The following is a 23534-nucleotide window of genomic DNA, read 5'->3' as shown; positions in this document are numbered from 1 at the left end:
AGAATATTTTTTCTACTACTCATATTCCATGGTACATCCACACCATGGAATATTAACCATTAAAAAGAATGGATTAGATCCACACCAGCTGACCTGAAAATTGAGTAAGAAAAGCAGGACGCAGAAAGTGCATGTAACATGATCCCACTTTTGGTAAAGCAGTGACAAAAACCCTGTGTACGATTATGTTTAGAGAGTATAAAGGAGATTATGGAAAGACACATGGCAGGGTACGGCTGTGCACAGGCAACATGTACCTGACAGGGAAAGGGGAGGATAATGTGGGGAAGAGGAAGAGAACCTTCCTGAGTGCAGCAAGTAACAGAGGAAAATAAAACAGGGCACTAAACAGTATAGAAGAAATGGTCCTATATATGCATTTATATAAAACTGTGTATATATAAAAAAGAAATTGCAAGAAAAAAATGACACAGAAATGACTTGACTCAAATCTGCACTGAGTTAGTTATGTGCTGAGAGTGGCCTTTTACCTGGTGGCAGCTGGGGTGAGCCAGCAAGAACCGAGGACACCCATGGGTGAGGCCCCATGGCACATCTGGGCTGTGTGCGGCCAGCCGGGAGAAGGAAAGGGCATCTAGGGTCTCACTTGAATTCTGGACAAAGTGCGTGCACAGGGGAGGGCATTAAAAGGACTGAGATTTGAGAATTCAGAACAGCAGATCAGAAGCCACTGTGGGCAAAAGGCTGGTGTGGGGACAAAGAAGAGCCTGTGAACACAAGCAAGCACACACTGGGGAGAATTCTAGGGAAGACCAGAGCCAGGCAGGGCCCGGGACCCCGCAAGGCCCACAGAAGAGCCCCACAGACTTGCCTGAGAGCAGGACGTGGCTCCCGCTCCCCCAGTTATGGGAGAAGAGGAAATAAGAGAAAACTGGAAATTAAAGAGCGACACCAAGGAGACGAAAGTTCTTACCAACCAACATACACACTTTTAATTGCAAAAAGTAAAAACTTTCATTACATAAAACTTTAATTTACATACATTCTTTACATGGTGGAAATCTTTGCAAGTTTGCAGCACATTAAGTACTTGTTCCACATACACACTCATGGCTCAGACCGTTCCGAGCCCTTGCGCTGGGACCACCCAGGCCCCCACAGCCTGGTTCCCCGGAGATGAACTGCGGCTGCCGCCGGCTCCGGCCCCGGTGAGGGCCGTCCCCGGCTCACGTGTGCCTCAGTGTCTCCTCCTCCCCGGCCCTCGGCATCCGTTGCTGGCCTTTCCTCAGCAGGGAGGGAGGAAGGAGGAGAAAAAAATCACAGCCAGCATTTTTCTGAGGGTAAAACTGTGGAAAAAAGTGTGGAGGGAAAGTGGCCTATGATGAGACTGGACACCATGTGTCTGTTGGTTCCTGTCACCAAGTTTGTTCCTGAAAGGGTCTAAAGTGCTCGGAGGGGCTGCAGCTTGAAGCATGGGGCGCTGGGGACACTGCTAAGCGGGGAGTAAAGGCAGCTGCACAGGATGACCACACCGGCCCCACAGAGCTGCCGTGAGGAACTGCGGAACGAGGTGAACGGAGCCTGGCACAAAGCAGATGTCCCAACCCCCCCACTCCCCGGTTTCCGTCTGAGGCTCAAAACCCAGCCGGGCTCCCCGCTCTGCATGGTGCTCGCGGCCACGGCTCACTGGGATTGGTGGCTGCTGCCTGCCTGACACACCAGGCGCAGGCACCAGGGCCTCTGGTCCAGCCCCACCACATCTCGACCGTTCCAGGCCTCCGCTTAGTTTCGTAACATTCCTCCTCTCCACCAGTCTGAAAAAGTCTGGACATCTCACGGTCTCCAGGGAGAGGAAAATGACAGATGTATTTAGCTCTAATGCTTAAATTATGCAGGGCAGGGAAACCAGACACTGAGGGACCTGGACAACAGACAAGCTGGCTGAGGTCTCTCTGAGTCACGCTGCGTCCAGGTGGGTGGACTTGGATGTGCGCGTGGGAGGGAGAGCACCTGTCCGTCTCCCTGACATGCTTTTGTGGGGGGACCCACAGGCTCTCTGGAGGCTGGGGGTGGGCACGACAGGGGTCTGCATGCTGCTGGTGACACGGCACGCTCCCAGGGCCTCCCCTTTTCTATTTGCCGCAGGGCTGTCTCCGCAAGTGCCTTCACCGTCCTGGCCTCTGCCCTGACGTGCCCCGGCTCTGTGCACAGCACCTGCAGTCCAAACATGGAGAGAATCTCAACCTAAAATACTATTTTCAAGCACATCTCTGACACCTTCTGCCTCCCGCAAATTCTAGTAGCCAGTGGGGTCACCACTGTAAGGCAGTGAGTGTGGAACTTGCGTACTCAGGACAGTATTTCCTCCATCGCTAAGAGAGCTCAAAAGCCTAAAAGACCCCTCTGTTTAACAACTGATTCTCAAAAGGCAGACAAAATCACCTCTCTCCACGCAAACAGACACACAGCACAGCCCTCCCTCCCTTTCGCCTACAACCCGGCCTTCTCCTGGACAAACAGATGATGAGAAGCAAACGTTTGCTCTGGGGTTTGAACATTTACGAAGGAAGCGACTGGGTAACGAGCACACTCATTCCAGACCGTATTCAAATGATTAAGCACATCACATGCAGCTAAGGAGTTTGAGATTTTGTTTTACAATAATTTTTCCTACACTGAGGCCTATGCTGGATTTGGGGAGAAGAGAATAGAAAGCTGAGAACTGAAAAACAAGTGATGTAAACTCCAAGGGGACCCACAACTGGAATTGGATAGAGTGACTCCCTCCTTTGGTTACACATCTGGAATAACGTGGTGACAGGAAAATGGCTGGACACAGTTGTCTTCCAGCAATACTCACTCATTTTTAAAAAGAGTTTTCAAAGGGGGAGGGAGAAAGTGAAAGGAATTTTATAAAAGTCATATGGTTAGATTCTTTCCTCCTCCATTTCTGTCCAGAAGAGTTTTAAAAACAAACCCTGCAGTTGCTGGCTTGCTGGCCCCCCGCTGGGGCACACCTGAGCCGACGGCACCCACAGCTCTCTTCTCGGGCACCACGCCGTGCCGCAGCAGGAGGACATGCGCCATGGAGCCACCCACCCGCCCACCAGCAGTTGGCTCGCCCAAGCCTTCATGGCTTTACTTGTAAAATGAGGATCTAATGCTCCTTTAGAGGATTGGGCGAAGAGTAAAGGAGATCATATACAGCAGGCACTTTGTTAAGTGAGAATGGACTAGACAGATGTTACTACTTTCTCTCACAAAATGAGCCAAATCTGCCCTTTTCATTGACTGTTTTGTCTTTCACCAAATAGTGTATTTCTGTTTTCATAAACCACTGTTATTTTACTTCCTCCCTTCCCTGAAAAAGTTGAGGGGGAGGTGAGGGTAAGCTCTGCCTCTTTGCATCCACCAGAATAGGCGTGGTGTCCATGCAATGTCTGGCTGCTGGAGAGCTGAGGACATTTGGACACATACGCTTCAAACTGGCACCAGAATGCCTCTCTGTCTCCCCAGAAAGCTGACTTCTGGGCATATGCACCTCTGTGGTAGGAACCTACAAGAAGGTGAAGCTAACCCATGTGTGGAGGTCACTGCCATGTCACCTCTTAGTAAATGCTCAACAAACTTACGAACAAGTCCTGCTTTTCAGAGCTGTGGTTTTGTTCGTATTGCAGTGGTGGAGATGGGGAGTTGGTCAGATGATCCTACCACGGCCCCGCAACCCCACTGCCTCATCTTAACAACGCTCTTTCCCACACCAGGTCATGCAGAGGGACTTTTGCTACTTTCTGCCAGAGGCTGAGAGCTAGAAGGATAGGAGTAATCCTGCGGCGTTCCGCACCAAGCCTTGGATAACTAGAAAGGGACTGGCTCCCCATCCCCCAGCCCTTCCTGTAGGACCGGACAGTAGCAGATTCTGCTTATCAGAATTACCTTAAGAAGAAGATGAATTACTGCTATGTTTCTGGTAACTAAGAGCAGAAAACTCTCTTTGGAGAATTTCTCCCAAAATACAAATCTATATTCAAGTCTGAACTGGATAGATTTTAAGTAAAATGAGTAGTATATGCACAAAAGTCTCTACTATCTTCTGCTATAACCATTCTTTGCTGAGCTACAAAACAGCTCGGGGGCTTAGGAGACTTTCCAGGGGATGCTTTAGAATACCAATACGTGCAAGGGTTCCTTAGTTTTCAAGTTTTGTGCTGAAGTGGGTATTTTATGGACATTTAAGATTGTCAAGGGCTGGAGAGGAATGGAGAAGGAACACAAGGCAACTCACAGAAACAAAACAGAGATCTCAATTGTCGACACAGTTGTTTTGCTCCTAAGGACGCCTCTCTTTTGTTAACTAGAAGGGTCTAATTGAAGACAACTCTGAGAGTCCTCTGAAGAATTTGTTTCTGTGTCATCCTTCCCCGTGTGCAGCAGGAGTAGGGACACGCAGAAGGCTCTAAAAGCTTGCACAGGGCTGGCCTCTAGATGATCCCTCTGACTTAAAACCTCTTAAATCACAATTGCTTAGCAGCATGACTTTTATATGTACAAAAAGTTTTGTTTTTCCTGTATAAAACCACACATGGGCCTCATTCTTTTAAGGAGAAATTCCCTCAGGTACAGTTCATCCTAGTTCCATTCAAGCCTTCCACGGAGGAGGCTCCGAGTGTTTCCACCCTGAGTTCTGGGAACTCTGCTTGTCCTTGAGAAGCTCACAGACAAACAGGCTTCAGGTGCTGGGTGATTCCGCTGCTGTGAGAAAGAGGGCCTGGGAGATGAGGTGCAGGCTCCTCCACCGATGAAGAGGACCCCACAGAGGGTCACGACCACCTTCCCTCACAACTGTCTAACTCCCCATGACTGACAAGGACACCTACTGTATCCATTTCATTTCTGCAATTCAGAGCCAGAGGCCACAGTGAGGTTTTTTTCTTCATCTTGGTGATGGCATGACCAATGGCCAGGTATCTAACAGTGTCAATAAAGGAATAATAAAGGAAAACAGGGGACAAGTGTCCTTATTTATACCATTTGATTAATACATACCAAAAACATTTGGGGGAGAACAATGAGCATAGTGAATCAGCCAATCAGAAGAACACAGCTTTATATTATTGCAAAAAATAAAAATACCTCACCTTGTTTCCCAGCACAAAGACAAAAATCATTTCCAGACAGAGGACCACAGTCAGTTGCACATGCAGCTGGCAAACCCTTTGGGTCTGGAGTTCCTCCCACAACCACATTACAACATCAGCTTTGACGCATCTGTAAAACATCTTCTCTGCAGAAAATCAGACTCTGAAGATCAAACCCAGGGAGGCACCCTCTCCCCAGGCCAGCTACTCTAACTCACTCCTCTCTGAAGACGCTCGCTAAAGACGACGCAGCTGACAGGAGCAGTGAGTGCTGCCTCAGCAGTAACGGGCTCTGGCCCAGCCAAGGCAGAGGCGACTAGAGCCAAGATTCTGAAAAACCATCCAGATGGGCAAGGGACGGGGCAGGGAGTTTACGAACCTGATAAAATGGAGAAAAATGTTACTTTAGGAATTCCCACTTCAAATTATAATCAGACTCTACTCTGGTATCACTGAGATTCCAAGAGCCATGGGTACTGGGAAAGAAATAACACATGCAATTCAAGGTTATTTGACTTTTCACTGGTTCTAGATTCAATCATGCTCGAGAAACTGCAATGATTTCTTCAATCAGCTGTGGCTTTCCAAAAAAGTACAGGGTGATGAGGCCAGGAAGACAGGGATGAACAGGCTCACCTGGTGAAGGATGGCCGTGTCAGAGCCAGCTGGCTGCCCCTCAGCTGCCAGGGAGCCAGCAGGGCAGCTCGTGCCGAGGCCAGTGAAGGAAGGCACCCACCCTCTTTCCTGCCTGAGGGGCAGCCTCAGTGTCGCAGTGCCCAAAGGCCTGGACGAGCTCAGTTGTTCACAGATGGGTGCTGGCGAAGTCCTAACCAAGTAGCCAGGCTAGAATTCTTCCAGAATCACCTGCAGGAAGAGTCAGCAGGGGTTGGCCCTGGCCACTGCCTCACAGTTCACAGCCGGCTGGCTCATGCATGCAAAGGGCAGGTAACTAAGTAGCCAACCCCTAGAAAGCGGTTTCATCGTTTTTGTTTTTATTGCCCCCCTTTCAACCTGGTTTTCAGCTCTCAAATTGTTCCCGAATAAAGTTCTGCTTCCTATAGTTCTGAGAGAGTGGTTCCGTCGCAGAAGACCAAGGGCTGGACCCCTCTGGCTATAATGTAGACCTTCCAGTGGGTGGCGCGGGCATAGCCTTGAAGGGAAACAGCAAGAGAAAAGCACGTGAGTGTCAGGGACAGGGCACACCTGCAGGCAAGTGCACGGGAGTGTCAGGGACAGGGCACACCTGCAGGCAAGTGCACGGGAGTGTCAGGGGCAGGGCACACCTGCAGGCAAGTGCATGGGAGTGTCAGGGACAGGGCACACCTGCAGGCAAGTGCACGGGAGTGTCAGGGACAGGGCACACCTGCAGACAAGTGCAAGGCGGGTCTGCCAGAGCTGGCCCTCAGCGTGCCCGGCAGAGTCAAAGACGAATCCCACACTGAAGGGCTCTTAGCTCTTCCTAGCAGAAGTAGTCCTAGCTACCACCAGTCCTCTCTGTAACCTGTCGTCCAACAGGAGCCACTGTGAACCAAAATACTGTGTCACCGCCCTTATCGGGGCAACTGTGAGTCAGTTCGGCAGGTTTACGAAAGATCCAGACAAGGCTGGTGCTGGGCATCCATCCTCGGACTGATCTTAGCTTTTTCAGCAAGAAGATGGGATGGATTCTGAGGGGGAGCAGGACTTACTATCCGATTTTCCTGAGGTTATCTATAATATGGTTTCATTAAAGAACATTCAGATTAACCTAAACCAGTATTTCCCAAATTGGGTCTGCTAATGCTAGTGTCCGGTAAGACATCCCAAAGAAAGCAGGTCCCATGGCCAAGTCAGTCTGAGAAACACTAGGCTCCTACAGGCTTTCCAGAGTCTTTGGTACCCTAATGTGTACTGTGCATTGGCAAGACCGCATTGCCCAGAGTCCACTGACTCAGGAGCCCTCTTTGCCAAGGGCCTTTGCAAGGGGCTCCTGGTCCCATCTGCGGGGTCATGAATAACCTGTGGAATTATTTAGGAAATGCTGACCTGTGCCATTTGAGTGGAAGATGAAGGTAAACTTAAAAACTTTAACCTTCCGATAACCTGATGATGCTGAACTTCATTGTGCCTATAGTTTTAACAATATTCTCTTGTACATTTAAAAATTTATTAAGAGGGTAGATCTCAGGTTGAGTGTTTTTACAACAATAAAACAAACAAACAAAAATCTCCTGATGTCCTGATGGAAAATTTTCTAGAGCATGATGGCTCCTACCTGTCTTTAAACTGAGAGCACTGAAAAGAATTTGGCCTTTACTTGGTGACTCAGGAAAGGTCATGATGAGCAGAGACTGTCCCATACGGGGACCGTGGATATTGTGCCTGACCGCTAAGTCATTCTTGAGAATGCCTCCAACCAAAGCTGTTCTGCTGATCTGCACCCATCTCCCCTCCATCTCCACAGGACAATGTGCATTTTGTCAAAAATCATAGAACCTGCTTATCGCAGGGCCATTCTTAAGGGTCCCCAAGGTACTGGAGCTGCCATCTGTCCTATAACCACTGAATTCTTCTTCACTCTTAGGTCTGCTTTCCCGTCCTCATTTTTAAGTGTGGGAACTGCAGCCATCACTTCTACTTCTGCCACTGCTTCAGGTGCCCACTGGCCTCCACACCCCTCCCTACCCACGTCCTTCTCCCAGACTTGCCCTCCTCTTCTCTGCAGTCTCCCCTCCCTTCTCCATGCTCCTGTCAAGTGACTGGCCCATCATAGACGCTGCCACCACAGGGTTCCTTTCCTTCTGGTCAGCAAGCAGGCTGGTCACAGCACGGCAGGGACCCTGCTAGGCATCTCAGGTTACCCTGGACTATCTGCATCAGCATTTAATGCTCAAAGCTTCCTTCATCACCACCACTTTTTTGTTTTTTCCCGCTAGTTCTATAATTGGCATTCTCGGTGCTTGTGGGAGCAGGTCATCTGGAGTTTAGATAACTCAGGTGTTTCTGCAGTTGTCTGAGCTGTTAGGTATTTGTAGAACGTAAGACAGAAACTTGTTGAAGCAGAATCACACACTCCAAAGCCAAACATGTCACACAGACTTTTGCAATCGTCACCCCTGTGTGAGGGGCACTGCGCTACAGGAAAATAGGTTCAGAATAATTTCCATACAGGAATCCTCTTTTTTTGCAGGAGTTGCCCAAGGGCCAGGCCAGCTGTGCTCCATTATTAGTTAATGCTTGATTTGTACATTTTTATTTTTCATTTCTAAATTGAAATAAGTTATGTAACTTGGATTAAACCAAACTGCAAAGTCAAACCCTCCAATAAGGTGAGAGGTTTCCAGGAATTCAGGGGTCTTCGGAATGGGTAAAAGTAAAAGAAATCAATTAGAAAACCGGTCTGGGCTCTGCCAGGCTCTCCAGGTATTACTTGGATTTTGTGAGGCAGAAAAAACAAGGAGCTCAGTGGTGACGCTGCCTGATTTATTTGCTTCTGCCAAGAAAACTCTGCTGTCAAACTAATTGCTACTGACAGCAGTTGATTCAAACTTGTTTCTTTGGAACAGATTTTTAGGATATAAGGCACAGGACAAGTCATAGCTGGGAAAACATGGAGCCGGAGTTAAGTGTGAGTCATCAATATGAGGCTGTGACTCGGGCTGCGGGACCCACACGGAAGGTAACATTTTCTTTCTTGTGTGACCACTGCCCTTATGTACTGTTCTATTGTTTATTTGCAAAATGGGTACATAAGCGGTTTCCTCTAATCTTCAGCTGTCCCTCCCCTGGCCTGACTGCATTCAGACACTTGACTGCAGTCAGACTCGATGCTTTGTCTGACTGACGATGGGGCCTTGGGATGGTCTCCTCTCCTTTCTGGGTCTCAGCTTCCTCATCTGTACAACAGTGGATTGGTCTAAATATTTTTCAGAATCCCTTCTAACTTGAAGTTTCTATGACCAGACACGCACATTCTAAATGCTGTATATTCAAGACATTTCTCTACACTACATTTTCTCACTAGTTACATTTCTAAGCATAAACAATGACCCTATTACTAAAAGAATGCTATTTTTGATTCTACTTAATAGAACCTCTGTGAAGGCATTACTTGATTCTTAAAATATTTTTTGAGTTAAAAACTAAAAAGATCCCATGGCTGACCCTGCCCTCCTGGGGCCCTACATACCAACATCCCCTGGCTCTACTGGCAGGGCCACAGACTGGCAGTGTCTTCGGCAATGGAAAGGAGGGATCAGCTGTAACATGGCTTCGCCGCTGCCAATGGTAAACAGGTCATGCATCTTATGCATCTGGAGGAAAGAACAAGAGGGAGAAAAGGCAGGAAAAGAAAACAGAATAAAACCTGGGGGTTTAGTACACAAAAACGCTTATACATAAGGCTAAGGTCCTAGTCTCAGCAAAGAGGAAAATGGAACCAATAACAAAATTCCCAATTACATTCGAAAAACAAAACCAAACTAGTTTCTCCTGAGAATGGCATCCCTTGGTACTAAGACCAGGGTAAAATCTTTTCTATGGGCTCTCCTAAAGAAGCACTGTGTGATTTAGTGGGCAATATCCTCAATAACAGGCCAGGTGTGGTAGCTCACGCCTATAATCCTAGCACTTTGGGAGGCCCAGGCAGGAGAATTGCTTGAGCCCCAGAGTTTAAGACCAGCCTGAGCAAGAGCAAGACCCCCATCTCTACTACAGATGGAAAAATTAGCTGGGCATGGTAGTGCATGCCTGTAGTCCCAGTTACTCAGGAGGCTGAGGCAGGAGGACTGCTTGAGCCCAGGAATTTGAGGTTGCAGTGAGCTACGATGATGCCACTGTACCCTAACCCCAGGTGACAGAGCAAGACTTTGTCTCAAAAAATAGCAAAAGAGAAGCCAGGCATAGTGGCTCACGCCTATAATCCTAGCACTCTGGGAGGCCAAGGCAGGAGGACTGCTTGAGCCCAGGAGTTTGAGACCAGCCTGAGCCAGAGAGAGACCCCATCTCTACTAAAAATAGAGAAATTAGCTGGGTGTCATGGCCCATGCCTATAGTCTCAGCTACTCAGGAGGCTGAAGCAGGAGGATCCTTTGACCCCAGGAGTTTGAAGTTGCAGTGAGCTATGATGACACCATTGCACTCTACCCATGGTGAGGGGGTGAGACCCTGTCTCAAAAAACAAACAAACAAAAAAAAAACCCAAACAACAACAACAACAATAAAAAAACTAATGACACCAAGATTGGCCTCTGATTTTGAAGACTAAGGAGACAAGCAGCATATGCACTTGCACAGGTAACTGCTGCACTGCTGAGGGCATACAAGCATTATACACTGCCAGCAACAAGCGTTAAGTGCAACCTTCCACATGCCAAGTGAGGAGCTGTGAATCCTGGGGAGGGGATGGGACAAGGCAGGAATGGGCATAAAAGAAGGTGAGTCTTGTTCAGGCTTTTCTCCCTACTTCAGTGGTGAGAGAAAACTCCTGGGGCCTCACCTCCCCAGCCCTCCTAGCTCGTGCCCTTCAGGGAAGCCCTTTATATGCCCGCATAAAGTGGGGGTCAGAAGTCCAACTCCCAGGGCCATGTCCTAGTTTTCTCTTCACCACTCAGGGCTTCCAGAGTCTGGGGTTTTCACCCCATCTCCCCTGGTCTCTCTCCTGCTCCCATAGACCCTGGCCATGATTCTGCTTCCATGGCAACACTAGAGCCATTGCACCAGCTACTGTGGTGACAGGTAGTAGTTACCACCTGTCTATTATACTAACACTGGCAGAAGCCCTAACATCTGGTCTTGAAAAAAATTCTAGAGGACCAGAAACAAGTGGATATATCCCTCTTTCCCACGGGCCTGAGAGGGGGTGGTATCAACTTCCTCCACGCCTACGATGGGAAGAAACAGGCAGCAGGATGGCGCGGGCCAGCCCCAGGCAGCACCGTGCAGTGGGTGAAGTGGGCCTTGGAGCTCCCTACCTCTTCACCCAGTGCAACCAGGTCCCCACTTCTCATTTTCCACCCCAAGGCTGCCTTTGGATTCTGGGCTCACAGACACATATGACTTGCCTAGGGCTGTGGACAACAGGGTGGGGTCACAACGCCGGGGAGAAAGGAGAGCTTGGGCCAGGGTGGGGGAACAGATGCTCTAAGAAACCAGACTCCCAGGATTGTTGCCTATTTGGGCCACTGCCCTTCCCCAAACATCCTCAAGAACCACAAGATGACTTTGATAAGCATTTGAGTAACTTTGTATTTGCTCCTTTGGCTGGGCTCCCTGGTGTTAAGCAGGCTGGTGAAATTAACTCCAGCATTCAAGTGGGAAAACCAAGAAAAAGACAAAGGCCCTCTCCCAGAATTATATCATAATTATGCAGATGAAATCATACGAGGGCCCTGAATTCTAGCCGGAGACAGCAGGATAAACGTCTTTAAAATCTAAGGCAAGAACCCAACATCTCCACCCCAGTGCTGGCAGACAGAGGTTCTCGCTTCTAGACAAAATGATTGTTTTTATAGGCTTTCAAATTCCTTTAACACAATTCAGCAAATGTGGAGCCAAACAATAGTATCAGGAGATCGAAGCCACAATCCAGAGCTGGTAGGGGGTCAGAGTTTGGGAAATTTAATTTTTTTTTACAAAGGAAAATACATCCTTTTAATTCTTCCAAACCAATCCAGGCTCAAAAACCTTCCTTAGAAATGAGACTCAACAAAGGAGCAATTCAGAGAAAAGTAAACACACACAAACACTGAACAGCTCTCCCAGTCCACTGGCCCCCAGAGAAGTAAATGTGGGCCGTGGACACCTGGCCCTGGACTGAGGTGGGAAATGATGGGGCAGAAGGGGCCTTTCCGCCCCAGCTGGGCTGCCTGCCTCTAGCATGTGCCTGTCAAATCCCCTTGGGGCTCCCAGGCTTTTTGCCTTTGCAGTTCTCTATCTGATGTCTCTTATTTATGAATATTTCTGGGGAAAGCCAACTTGGAGGTGGGGGTAGAGGGAGTCCTTCTATCTTTCTTGCTCTGTGTCCTTGGGCAAATCACTTAATGTCTCTGGGGTTCATTTTCCTATCTGCAAAATTAAGAAGGTAGACTATTTATTTGCATGCTATTCATTTATGCCTTGCCTACTTTCTAATTTGAGGTAGGAAAGTCAGACTAACTGTACACTCAAGTCAGTTCAAATTGTAGCATTCCACTTCCTTTAAGGTAAAGCAGCTCGCCCCCAGGAATTAAGGGCGGAGACAGATCTGCAGGCTAGACTTTCTGGAAACGTGCCTTCGTAACAGAGTGGGCCGGGCAGCAGGAGGGAGAAGTTTAGACTACGTGAGTGTCCCTCAGTTCACCCTCTAAGTTGATACACGGGGAAAGGCCTCGATTATAACACCAGTTCAGGTCCCAAATGAGGAAAATTCTAGATCCAAGTCCTCTCAAAATTGCCTACCTTACTCCCCACAATAGGTTCTGGGTGAAGAAGGAAGCACTTCTTTAAAGAGGCATCTTTTGGAAATGGCAGGTCAGTGAAAACAGGAAAAAGCTCACGTAAGATTTGTGATCTATTCAGGGGTCTTCTCCTGTAAAAGTTTGAAACAAAAAAGGTCATTAAACTGGGCCAGCCAGCCTATCTCCACGGCTAACAGAGAGCTGAGCGAGGTGGGGGAACTGTGGGTGGTGGGTAAAGAGGGAAAAGCATCAGCAGAGTGTCTTCAGTACTAGATTTACGAGGAACCCTTGTGCCAAGTCAATGAATTATAACATGTACACACACAGGCATAAACTCTACAGCCACGATTTGTACACGGGGGTGGAGTGTTTATAAAGTGCAGCTAAAACAACATATAGAGGAAGGAAAGAAACAATCCAGTCATCTGTCTTGGAAAAGAGACTGAAGTCATAGTAGGCCAGGCAGGGGAAGGGAAGAAAAGAGAAGCAGGGAACCTCCTTTTGAGGTGAAACGGCATGTAGCGTGAAGCCTGACTAGCTTGTCAAACTCGGAATTCTGCCATGCAAATAAACAGCACATTAAAGAAAGGTGGAAGCACGGAGAAATTATCTAACTAAAAGCCTGAAAAGACACCAATTCTCTTTTAGAACAGTTCTAAGGTGGAAACTGGCTTTCCTTTTCTTGTTAGAGAGCAACCTTAACTCCAAAAAATGGATTGTGTCTTCTGCAGGACACAGGAAGGAACAGGAAAGCAAATCTGCGTTTCAGTCCTGGCTGGGTGACCTTGGGCAAGTTACTTAACCTCTCTGGTTCCCACTTTTCTGATCTGAAAAATGGCAATAATCATTCCTACTTCCCCGAGCTGTTATGAGTGTCACCAATGAGCAACAGACACCAAACAAGTGCCAGAAAATGCAATTCTATTCTTCGCACTCTCTTCCACCCTCGATGCTTAGGCCTCATTCTACATAAACTGGCTAAACACATACTTAGAAATAAATTCTATTAGGCAATCTTGGTGTCCCCCATGATGGTGCCCCTCCTTGAGACACGCCTTTTCCGTTCGTCCCCTTTATATCTCATTACTGGTTCATCAGCGAGCTCCTGTCGTTTGACTTGAAGGGTGTACTGTCAAGTGCTTATATCATTCCGGGCACATGGCAGGTCCCAGTGGCAGCTATGACTGTTTTGCCAGTGGTACCGGTCCGCCCCTTCCCTACACACAAACCAAGTGCCCCTTTGCACACTCACCAGGGGTAAGGAAATGGGAACCACCTTTCAGGAAAGCAACGCCACCACTTGGTGAAAAACCCTTCTGTGAAGCCTTCTGTCACCTCAGGGTACTGGCACAGAAAGCGCTGAATCTCCTCAGACAATAGGGGCTGTCTCGTCTTGGCAAGGCAGCAAACAAAGCAAACAAAACAACACAGAGTCACTTGTCAGAAACTTTGCAGAGCTTGATCTAGCCTTTAAACAGGTAATCTATCAGTGGGAGAATCAGGCCTCTTGCCTACCTTGATCACCAGAGGATGGAGTCTCTCAAATTTCTTTGGGGCATCTTCTAGGAGCACTACCTTCAGGGGTAGTTTCTCGGAACAGCCAGTGCAGTTGGCAGGGACAGCCTCTGACTCATTCTGCTCACTGTCGTTTATCCCCCAGGGGTCAAAGTCTGAGAGAGGAAGGGACATGGAGAAGGCAGACACGGAAGAGCACAGCTGATAAATCCAGCAGCTTTGGCAATGCAAGTAGAAAGATACCACAATAATTTTTAAAGGCTAACCGTGACAAGCACTGGAGACCTCTGAAAAGTTGCATATGAAAAAAGCGCCCTCTCAGGAGTGTCAGAGGGCCCACCAGGCAGGGCGGGAAAGAGAAGTGCTTTTCTGTGTATACTTTTTGATACTTTGTGCAAAATATCTTTAAACATGTACATGTATTTCCCAAATCAAATCAATAAAGCATAACAGCTTGAAAAAATTCAGCAACATGCGGCTGAAGATGTAGTTCTCCCAACATCTTCTAACCTGTGACCCACAGGTCTCAAATGTCTATGGCATGTGGGGGTGGGGCAGATGGAAAGGGTGACCCCGCCATCACTGACCTAACGCAGGTCTTCTCACAGTGTGACAAGACTGTACCTAGACTCTTGGTTCACAAGCACACACAGGAGCCAGGACGACTGTGGGAAGGAGGAGTGAGAAAAGGGCACAGAAAGGAGAAGGGATGGAGAGGAGAGAGCACTTTCCAGCGGCCATCTTTGGAGAGAAATGTGTTGCACCTGCCCACAGACAGCCCTCCGTCCCAGCTCAGAGGGCGCAGGGCTACCAACCATGTTCCTACCCCGCAGTCTAGACCACAGGTTGGTCAGAAACGGCAGAACCCCCACCCAGACCCTCGCATGAGTGCCGGCCCCCTGACACCTTCCCCAGGTTGGCTCCTTCCCTGACGGGGTTTTCTTTCCCCACAGCCTTTCCCAGTTTCTCTCTGTTCCTTCCCTCTGACGCCATCCTGTTCATAATGTTATTCCATTATTTCTTGTTTACTTTCTGCTCCATTCTGGGTTTCATCTGTGTTCTCTGAAAGATGTGTTTGTTTTAAACTCTATTTTGAATCCAAAATGTTTCTGAAGATGGTTCTGATTAAAACCCGATGGAAACCAAATCAGGAGAGAGCCTAGAATAAAAGACAACAGACCACTAAAATGTGGCTGAAACGAAATCAATTCTTTAAACCAATAAACACACTTGGGAAACCTGATCCTCAACCACAAAACATTTTCTGTCATTGGCAGTAAACACTTTATCCTTGTTTTCCCTAAGGCAGCAGTAGCGGGGCGTAGGGAGTCCTCAGCAGGGCAGGACCCCGTTTGCTGTCGGCCCGTCTCCCGAGCACCCTCCCTCTCTGGCAGACAGTACCTGTGTTTCCCTGGGGCAGCTGCCACCTATGCTTCTCAGCCCCTCTCAGCCTGCAGGCAGATTATCAACCAGAGGACGCTGCCGAGCCCACTCCTGGGAGGGGCCTCTCCTCCCACAGCGCTCACCATGCGCCTCCAGGGCTAGTGCGAGACCCTTTAGTGCCACCTGTTTCGGTGGCACACTGGGGCTACAAAGGTGTACATTTTTTTCCTTCTCCAATATTTTCAAATGTTATTTATAAGGGTCAAATATGATGAACTCTTGCCAATATACAAGAACTATGGTAATGAACACATAATGAGGCATAAATAATCGTAACAACATGTTACAATTATACAACATTTCAGTTTCCAAAGTACTTGGGGTAGAAGGAGAAGGGGGAGGAGGCTAATGCACAAAGTGCCAGGCCCTGTGCTAGACACTTTCCCATGTGACATCATTTACCGAGGAGGCACCACTATTCTCGTTTTACGAATGAACAAACTGAAAGTCAGAGGTGACAGGAAGTTCCAGAGGTGCCCGAGTGTGGTGAGAAGAGCGCGGGGAATGCCAGGCACGGGAGGGTGGCGGTGTGGAAACAGCGGCTGCAGACTGTGCTGGGGTGTCCAGGGCGTGAGGCACATCTGCTCCCCCCACCCCAGAACAAAATGAGGGACCACCAGAGGCTTTTGAGCAAGGGTTTTACGACGTCTAGGAAGCTTATTCTGGATTGTGATTAGGGTGCCCAGAGAGAGAGGCTGGGAAGAGGAAGACCTGCTTTGTTTTGGTTTTGCCCTTTTCGGGGGAGAAGGAGGTTATACTGTGATAAGTGAAATATAAAGACTGAGGCAGTGGGATTAGAAGGAAAGGGTGGGTTCTAGAAGCAGTGGTGATGAAATCTACAGACCTAAGCAGTACTACCATGAATGTTTGTGTAGAGAGCATCAACATGGTAGATATTGGAGATCTGCAGATTTATTATGACATTTTTCTGTAGTAATGTGTCGTAGTCCACCAGCATCGGCCAATTATGACAATTTTCCCAAGAGATGAGAAAAAAGCACCAGGAGAAAGCAGCACCTTCCTCTCATTTGTACCAAGGTGCATAGGCTGCCAGCAAGCACCTCCGGACCTAAGAGTAGGGAGAATTATCCTAACTGTAATTTATTTAATTTTAATTTTATTCTGAGCTTTAGGTATTCTTAGGATTTCCAGGTGGAGATGGCTTAAAAAGCAGGTGGAGGAAGAAAACCTAGTGAAGGAAAATCAAGAAAGAAAAAGAAAGCATGAATAAGAAACTAAGAGAAAAACTTGGGGTGGTATTTCCTGAAAGTCTAAAACACTCAGGTAAAAAACTGTTAGTACTAAAAAGAGAATTTAATAAGGTGGTAGAATACAAGTACAGATATCTAGATACATAAAAATCAACAGCTTTCTTACTCTACTAGCCATAGTCAGTTAAAAGCTGAAATGGAAAATGATCTCATTCGTAATAACTAGCTATAAATTTAGTAAGAAAGGCAAAACTATAAAACTTTACTGAAGGACATAAAATAAGATCTGAATAAATAAAGAAACATACCATACTATGATCCTGGGGTGAGGGGGAAGAATAAATATAAAGTTTCCCCCAAACCACAGACTATATATAAACTTAATACAACTTAGAAACACATCAGCGCTTCCTATTAGTGAAGATAAGGGTGGGGCTGTGACAACTGCACAACTGGATTCTGAAGTTCATCTAGAAGAGTAAATGAGTGGAATAGTAACAGGCTATCTGTCCCCTGCTCAAATTAAAGGCATGCTGGTAATACAAATGAATTATGAAGTATAGTTACTGCTTAAAATCTATGGAGGACTCTGCCCTCAGGCACAGGAACGGCCAGAGAACACAGTAAGAGCTGTATGTGATAGACGCTGGGCAAACGATGGGCCTGAGGCCCTCACCTCTGCCTGCTCATGGGCTACCAGAAGGCTCGAGGCTGTCTCCATGTGGGGCATGAGGAAGGCAGGACTGGAGGGAAACAGCATTATTCTACCTTCTCTGTGTAGACAATAGATTTTTAAAAAACAGCTTTATTGAAATAAAATTCACATACTGTAAAATTTGCCCATTTAAAATGTACAATTCAGTAGGTTTTAGTATATTCACAGTTGTACAACCATCACCACTGTCTTAATTTTAAAACATTTTCATTACTCCAAAAAGAAACCCTGTAGCCACTAGCAGTCACTTCCCATTCCAACTCCTCTCCCCCAGCCCTAAGCAGCTCCTAACCTATTTTCATTCTCTATGGATTTGCCTATTCTGATATTTCACAAAAATGGAATCATACAACATGCGGCCTTTTGTGTCAGGCCATATATTGCATAATGTTTAGCATAATGTTTTCAAGGTTCATCCCTGTTGTAGCATGTATTAGTAGTTCTTTTTATCGCTGAGCAATATTCCATTGTATGGATACACCACATTTTGTTTATTTGTCCATCAGCTGATGGACATTGGGTTGTTTCTATTTTGGGGCTATTATGAATAGTGCTCCTATGAACATTTGTGTACAAGTTTTTATATGGACACATTTTCAGGTCTCTCGAGGATATACCTAGAAGTGGAATTACTAGGTCACATGGTTAACTCTACGTTTAACTTTTCGAGAAACTGCCAAACTGTTTTGAAAGCAGCTGCATCTTTTTAGATTCCCACCAGCAGTGTATGTTCCACTTTCTTCATGTCCTTGCCAACAACTGTTATTGTCTTTTTGAGCGAGGGTATGAGGTGGCATCTCTTTGTGGTTTTGGGGTGCATTTCCTGATGGTTAATGAATTTGAGCATCTTTTCATGTGCATATTAGTCATCTGTATACCTTCTCTGGAGAAATGTCTATTCAAATCCTTTGTCCATTTTTAATCAGGTTGTCTTTCTATTACTGAATTTTAAGAGTTGTAACAGTAAATTCTTGAAGAGAAATAAGGGATTTGCTTTACCAGATACTAAAGCATTCTATAAATCTACTATAATTAAAACAGTACAATCAATCCTCATTATTCATAGATTCCTATTTGTGAATTTACCTCCAAATCAATACTCGCAAGGCTTTTGCAGTCATCCACAGAGCAGCAAATCCCAGGTGGGGTGGAACAAGGCAATGTTCTGCCTTTTTGCTTCATTTCTCATACTGTAAACAAGTGTCCTTTTCATTATCTATTTAGTGCCATGTTTTTTTCACATTTCTGTGCTTTTTGATGGTGATTTTGCTATTTAAAATGGCCCTCATGGGAGATTGTGCATGTGTGGGGGTCAGAGGGTATGTGAGAACTCTCTGTGCTTTCCCCACTCAATTTTGCTGTGAATCCAAAACTTCTCTGAAAATAAAATTTGTTAATTTTTTAAAAAGCCCCCATGTGTACTGCTGAAGTGCTGTCTGGTGTTGCTAAAAGTGAAAGGTAGTGATATGTCTTACAGAGAAAATATGTGTGTTAGATCCGTTTTGTTCAGGCATGAGTTATAGTGCTGTTGAGTGTGAGTTTAATGTTAATGAATCAACAATATATATTAAATAAGGTACCTTTAAACACAAACATACCTCAAACAAAGTTGTGAATTGACTGGCTGATGAAAATGTGGCAAAGGCTTGCAGGAGCCTGACTCTGTATTTCCCCTAAAGGCAATGACTCAGTGTTCACTGGTCAGTGTTCTCAGAGACTTTACAGAGCATAACACCACAGAGAATGAGAACCAACTGTATGTTTTTATAGAGGAAGCTATATATATTGCCGCTATAGAGAGCAAATATATAGAGAGAGTCAAAAAGCTTAATAAAACACAAAAAGGGTGTGGAAACAGATCCAGTATATATATGAATATTTAATTCACAGTAAAGGTAGATCTTAATTCAGTGAGGAAAAGATGAATAAGGAAATCATATTGGAACAAGTGACCATCTACATGAAAGAAAATAAAATCAGATCTCTACCTTTCACTATATAATGAAATACATTCTATACTAATTAGAGATGTAAATAGATAAAACAAAATTTAAAAAATAACTAGAAGAGCCAGGATAGTGGCACACACCTGTAGTCCCAGTTAACTTTGGAGGCTGAGGTGGGTAGATCACTTAGCCTAGGAGTTCAAGTCTAGCCTGGACAACATAGTGAGACCTGGTCTCAAAAAAACCAAGAAACAAAAATAAATAACTAGAGGAAAACACAGGGGATAATTTTTATAATCTTGGAAGCAAGGAAGGCTTCCTAAGCAAGGCACATACCAAAATGCTACAAAGAAAAAATGGACAGATTTGCCCAATACCTGTATATAAGAGGCAAAGAATTTATATCTTTAATATATAATGAGCTTCTATTTGATAAGAAAGTTTCAGATGGAGAAATAATATGAACAAGTAATTCATAGAAAAGTAAATATACATTGCCTATAAAATATATGAAAAGACATCCAATTCCACTAATCATCAAAGAAATGCAACTTGAAATGAGATACTATTGTTCAGTTTTCTAACTGGCAAAACAGTGATAACATCTACTGCTGATGCTCAATATATAGTGTTAATGAAATTATAAGCTGGTATAAGTTTATGAAGACAATTTGATTGTACTTATTAAAGTTTAAAATGTACATGCCCTTTGACCCAGCTACTTTACTTCTAAGAATATACCTTATAGAAATAATAGTACATACATAAAAATATATGCATATGTTTGTCCCAGGTGCATTTTTTGTAACAGCAAAAACAAAATAAAACAAAACAACCCCCCCACCCCCGGAAACTGGTTAAACTACAGAATATTCAACAGAATGGAATAATATAAAGTTCTCAAAAATGTGTTTACTGGGGTTTAATAGCCCCCAAATTTCATGTCTTTCCTGGAACCTCAGAATGTAGCCTTCTTTGGAAATGGGGTCTTTGCAGACATAATTAAGATGAGGTCATACTGAAATAAAATGAGCCCCAAATCCACTCTAAATGATATCCTTATCAGAAGAGAACACACACAGACACGCACACAGAAGGAAGACAGCCACGTGAAGATGAAGGCAGAGGTTGGAGGGATACTCCCACAAGCCAAGGAATGCCAAGAATCGCTAGCAACCACCAGACACAGGAAGAGACATGCAAGGATTCTTCCCTAGAGTCTTTGACAGGGAGCGTGGCCCTACCAACACCATTTCAGAATTCCAGACTTCACAACCATGAGATAATAAATTTCTGTTGTTTCAAGCCACTCAGCCGGTGGCACTTTGTTTCCGCAGCCTTAGAAACTAATTCAATGTGTCTAGCCAAAAATATGTACATGAGCCCTTTTGTTGTGTGTGAACTGAAAAAGTATTTTACATTTGTATATACTAAGTATATTTAAGTATATAAACACGGAAAAACTGAGAACGTTGAATACCGAAAGGATGTATACTAGCGGTTGCTTGAGTAGAAGAGTTAAAAGGATAGAGGTGAGAAATTTTACTTGATTAAAAGTATTTTTTAAAAATCAAAATCTTACATCTCTTTATTGTCTTTGTATGTCCGTATTTTATGTATCTTCCAAGTAAAAATGTCTTTGAAGATCATGAAAACTGAAGCTGAAAATATCAACTTTGAAATGAAGACCTCAGTCATCTCAGAAGACAGGCCCCTGGAGAGGTACTTGGCAGGAGCAGAGGCACAGTGGCCAGGCTAGGGGCCAGCAAACAGGGAAAACAATGAGGAAAAAGGATCACCAAGATGGGGCAGAGCCTATGCCGTCCATCCGAATTAAGGGAGCCCAAACCTCAAGAGAAAGAACTACTTCTGATTTCTCTGTAGCCTTGAGACCATCAAGGTAGATAAAGAATGTGCTTACATTTGGTGGAAAGACTGAGCAATGGGTGGGCAGCAGACTGGGCAGGGGGGTGTGGTGTGGGCTCATCCTTCCCTTCCCACAGAATCCCCGACAACAGACAAAGATGTGGCCAGACTCCAGCTTGGCCTCCAACTATCTGAAAAGGTTTTGTCTGACGTGTTCTCTAGACAACTGGCTGGAACCATCAAGCCACAAAGTGAATGAAATCCTATCCTGGAAAACAGCCAACAGCACACAGCCAGCCCATTCCATGCCACCCTGGTCACAACTTTTCTTCAACCTAATATGCTGCAACCTAATGTGCTGCATCTCACTTCTTCCCAACCCTCCTCTGTTCCATTCACTCTTCCCGCAGCACCAGACAGAAAGGACAGTGGAAGTTACATAGCAACTTCCTATCTTTCTTTGAATTTCCAAGGCTTCCTTACTACAGATATCCTCCTATACCAGCTATTTTAAATAATAATAATAATTTAAAAAGTGTAACAGAGAAGAGAAACTCTCTACATTAGAGTTCAGTAAAGCTCATGACCTATATTCCAAATTCTTACCATGATGTGGAACCATTTCACTATCTGAGATGTCAAAAATGGTCTCTCAGACAAAACAGAGCCTTGAAGTCAAAGTACAGAAACTGTAACCTCCCACCCATCTTTACAAGTCGGGCACTCTGCAGAAAAGTGGGTGGGCCAACGTCTGACCCATCAGGAGACTTCATGGTGCCTGAGAGTTGTTTACAAAGAAAACTCACTTAGGCTCGTTCACTGTGGGCAGCCATAATATACCCTGGAATTCTTAGTGGGGAGAGTCCTTTTACACAGATTACTAACCTGGCAAAAAGAAAAAAGAGATTTCTTTCCAGGACCAAAAACTCCCTCTGGGTAAAAAAGATAGGGAAGAAAGAAAGGGAAAAGGCCAAGACCAGCTCTACAAGAGCAGGGGTTTGTCTGTCTGTTTTGTTCACTGCTCTGTTGGGAACAGTGTCTGGCATATAGCAGAGTCTCAGTAAACATTCACTGAATGAATGAATGAGTTGGTGGGGGGGGGGGAGAAAGGGAGGCTAACGAACCAGAAGCTTTAACTATAGAATCAAGTCCATGGGGAGAAAAATCAAATGAGCTATCTGGATTCACAGAAACTTCAAAATAAAGATTAAATAAATAAAACCTCATGATTTCTTATATTAGAAATATACCCAAGAAAAGCCTGCAAAGCTCGTGACAAAGTTCCCATGACTTTCACTGGCCCGTGCTCAGTATTTAACCAGGCTACTCTCCAGGAGCTCATTTTGCATAGTACCTCTTCCCATATCCTGGGCATGAGGCAGGGGGAAAGCCTGGAAGTGGCTTTTGCCAGGTCCCCTGCATGGGTGGCAGCATGCCCAGAGCCATTTTCATACACTGTAGGGATGGAAGGAGCCCAAGAAATCATTTCGCCAATAGCCTTACTTCCAGGAAGCAAGGTATCTGAACAACTCCAAACAAAAGAGTCCATCTATTTTCATGAGTTCTCACTTATACAAAAATTTTTCTATAAATATGAGACTTTAGGTAAGTTACTCAATCCCCTTGCACATCAGTTTCCTCATCTTTGAAATGGACATAAAATAATATCTACCTTATGTTACTATTGCAAAGACTGAGAAATGAATATAAAGCACATAGCACAGTGCCTGGTATACAGTAAGTGCTTAACATACCTGGTCTTATCACAGAAGGTAAGCTTATTTTGCAAACGAAAGAGTAAGATACTCCTTGAGGGCCAGGCATTTTATCTTCGGGCACTGGCCTGGACTTTTTAAGTCAGACTAGGTCCTTAGTTGTAAGTCAATGAATGATTTGTTACTCCCCAAACTCCTGGCTGCTGCTGCATGCCCTTCATTCTTTCCTTGAAGGCCCATGGATGCATAAAGCTCTAACTGAGCAGTACAGAGGTATACCTTCTCACTATATGTGAGAGCTACCCCAGGCTTCCTCAGTATAAACGGGTGTTTTAATTTAAAAGTGGCCAGAAAATGTCACAAAACAATTGCAAACAAAATAATTGGGTTTAACATGCTGGCACCTGGCTTGGCTGAGGGCAGTGACGGCAGGCAGTAAGTGTGACAGAATGCTAGACTAGAGTTAAGAAACTAAGGTTCAAATGCTATTTTGCCACTTTCATCTGGGTAAGAAAGTTCCTTCACCTTTCCTGGCCTGTTTCTTTTTTTTACAAAATGGGAATATATGCTAGATTAATTCTAAAGGTTCTTTTTAGCTCCAAGACTTAA

General features: G+C 45.4%; 1 protein-coding gene across 11 annotated transcripts in view; it reads right to left on the bottom strand.

Moving 5' to 3' along the window:
* Nucleotides 1-927: 927 nt before the first annotated feature.
* The window catches only part of C2H6orf89 (chromosome 2 C6orf89 homolog), a 38986-nt gene continuing 16379 nt past the window's right edge, over nucleotides 928-23534 (bottom strand). For 7 of the 11 annotated variants that reach the window (XM_045541856.1, XM_045541855.1, XM_045541850.1 and 4 more), the window contains 5 exons: nucleotides 14030-14184; nucleotides 13767-13906; nucleotides 12516-12645; nucleotides 9268-9391; nucleotides 928-6249 (listed from right to left, as the gene is read on the bottom strand). In XM_045541856.1, the coding sequence (XP_045397812.1) occupies nucleotides 6155-6249; nucleotides 9268-9391; nucleotides 12516-12645; nucleotides 13767-13906; nucleotides 14030-14184 (644 nt within the window). In that variant the 3' untranslated portion in view covers nucleotides 928-6154. The remainder of the gene's footprint in view (nucleotides 6250-9267; nucleotides 9392-12515; nucleotides 12646-13766; nucleotides 13907-14029; nucleotides 14185-23534) is intronic. The other 4 variants (XR_006733236.1, XR_006733237.1, XR_006733238.1 and 1 more) reach the window with 4 other exon arrangements.

Source organism: Lemur catta, chromosome 2 (genome assembly GCF_020740605.2).
Source record: "Lemur catta isolate mLemCat1 chromosome 2, mLemCat1.pri, whole genome shotgun sequence".
NCBI classification, from domain to species: Eukaryota; Metazoa; Chordata; class Mammalia; order Primates; family Lemuridae; genus Lemur; species Lemur catta.
The sequence above is the reverse complement of the archived record's forward strand: the minus strand, read 5'-3'. Positions and strand labels throughout refer to the sequence as shown.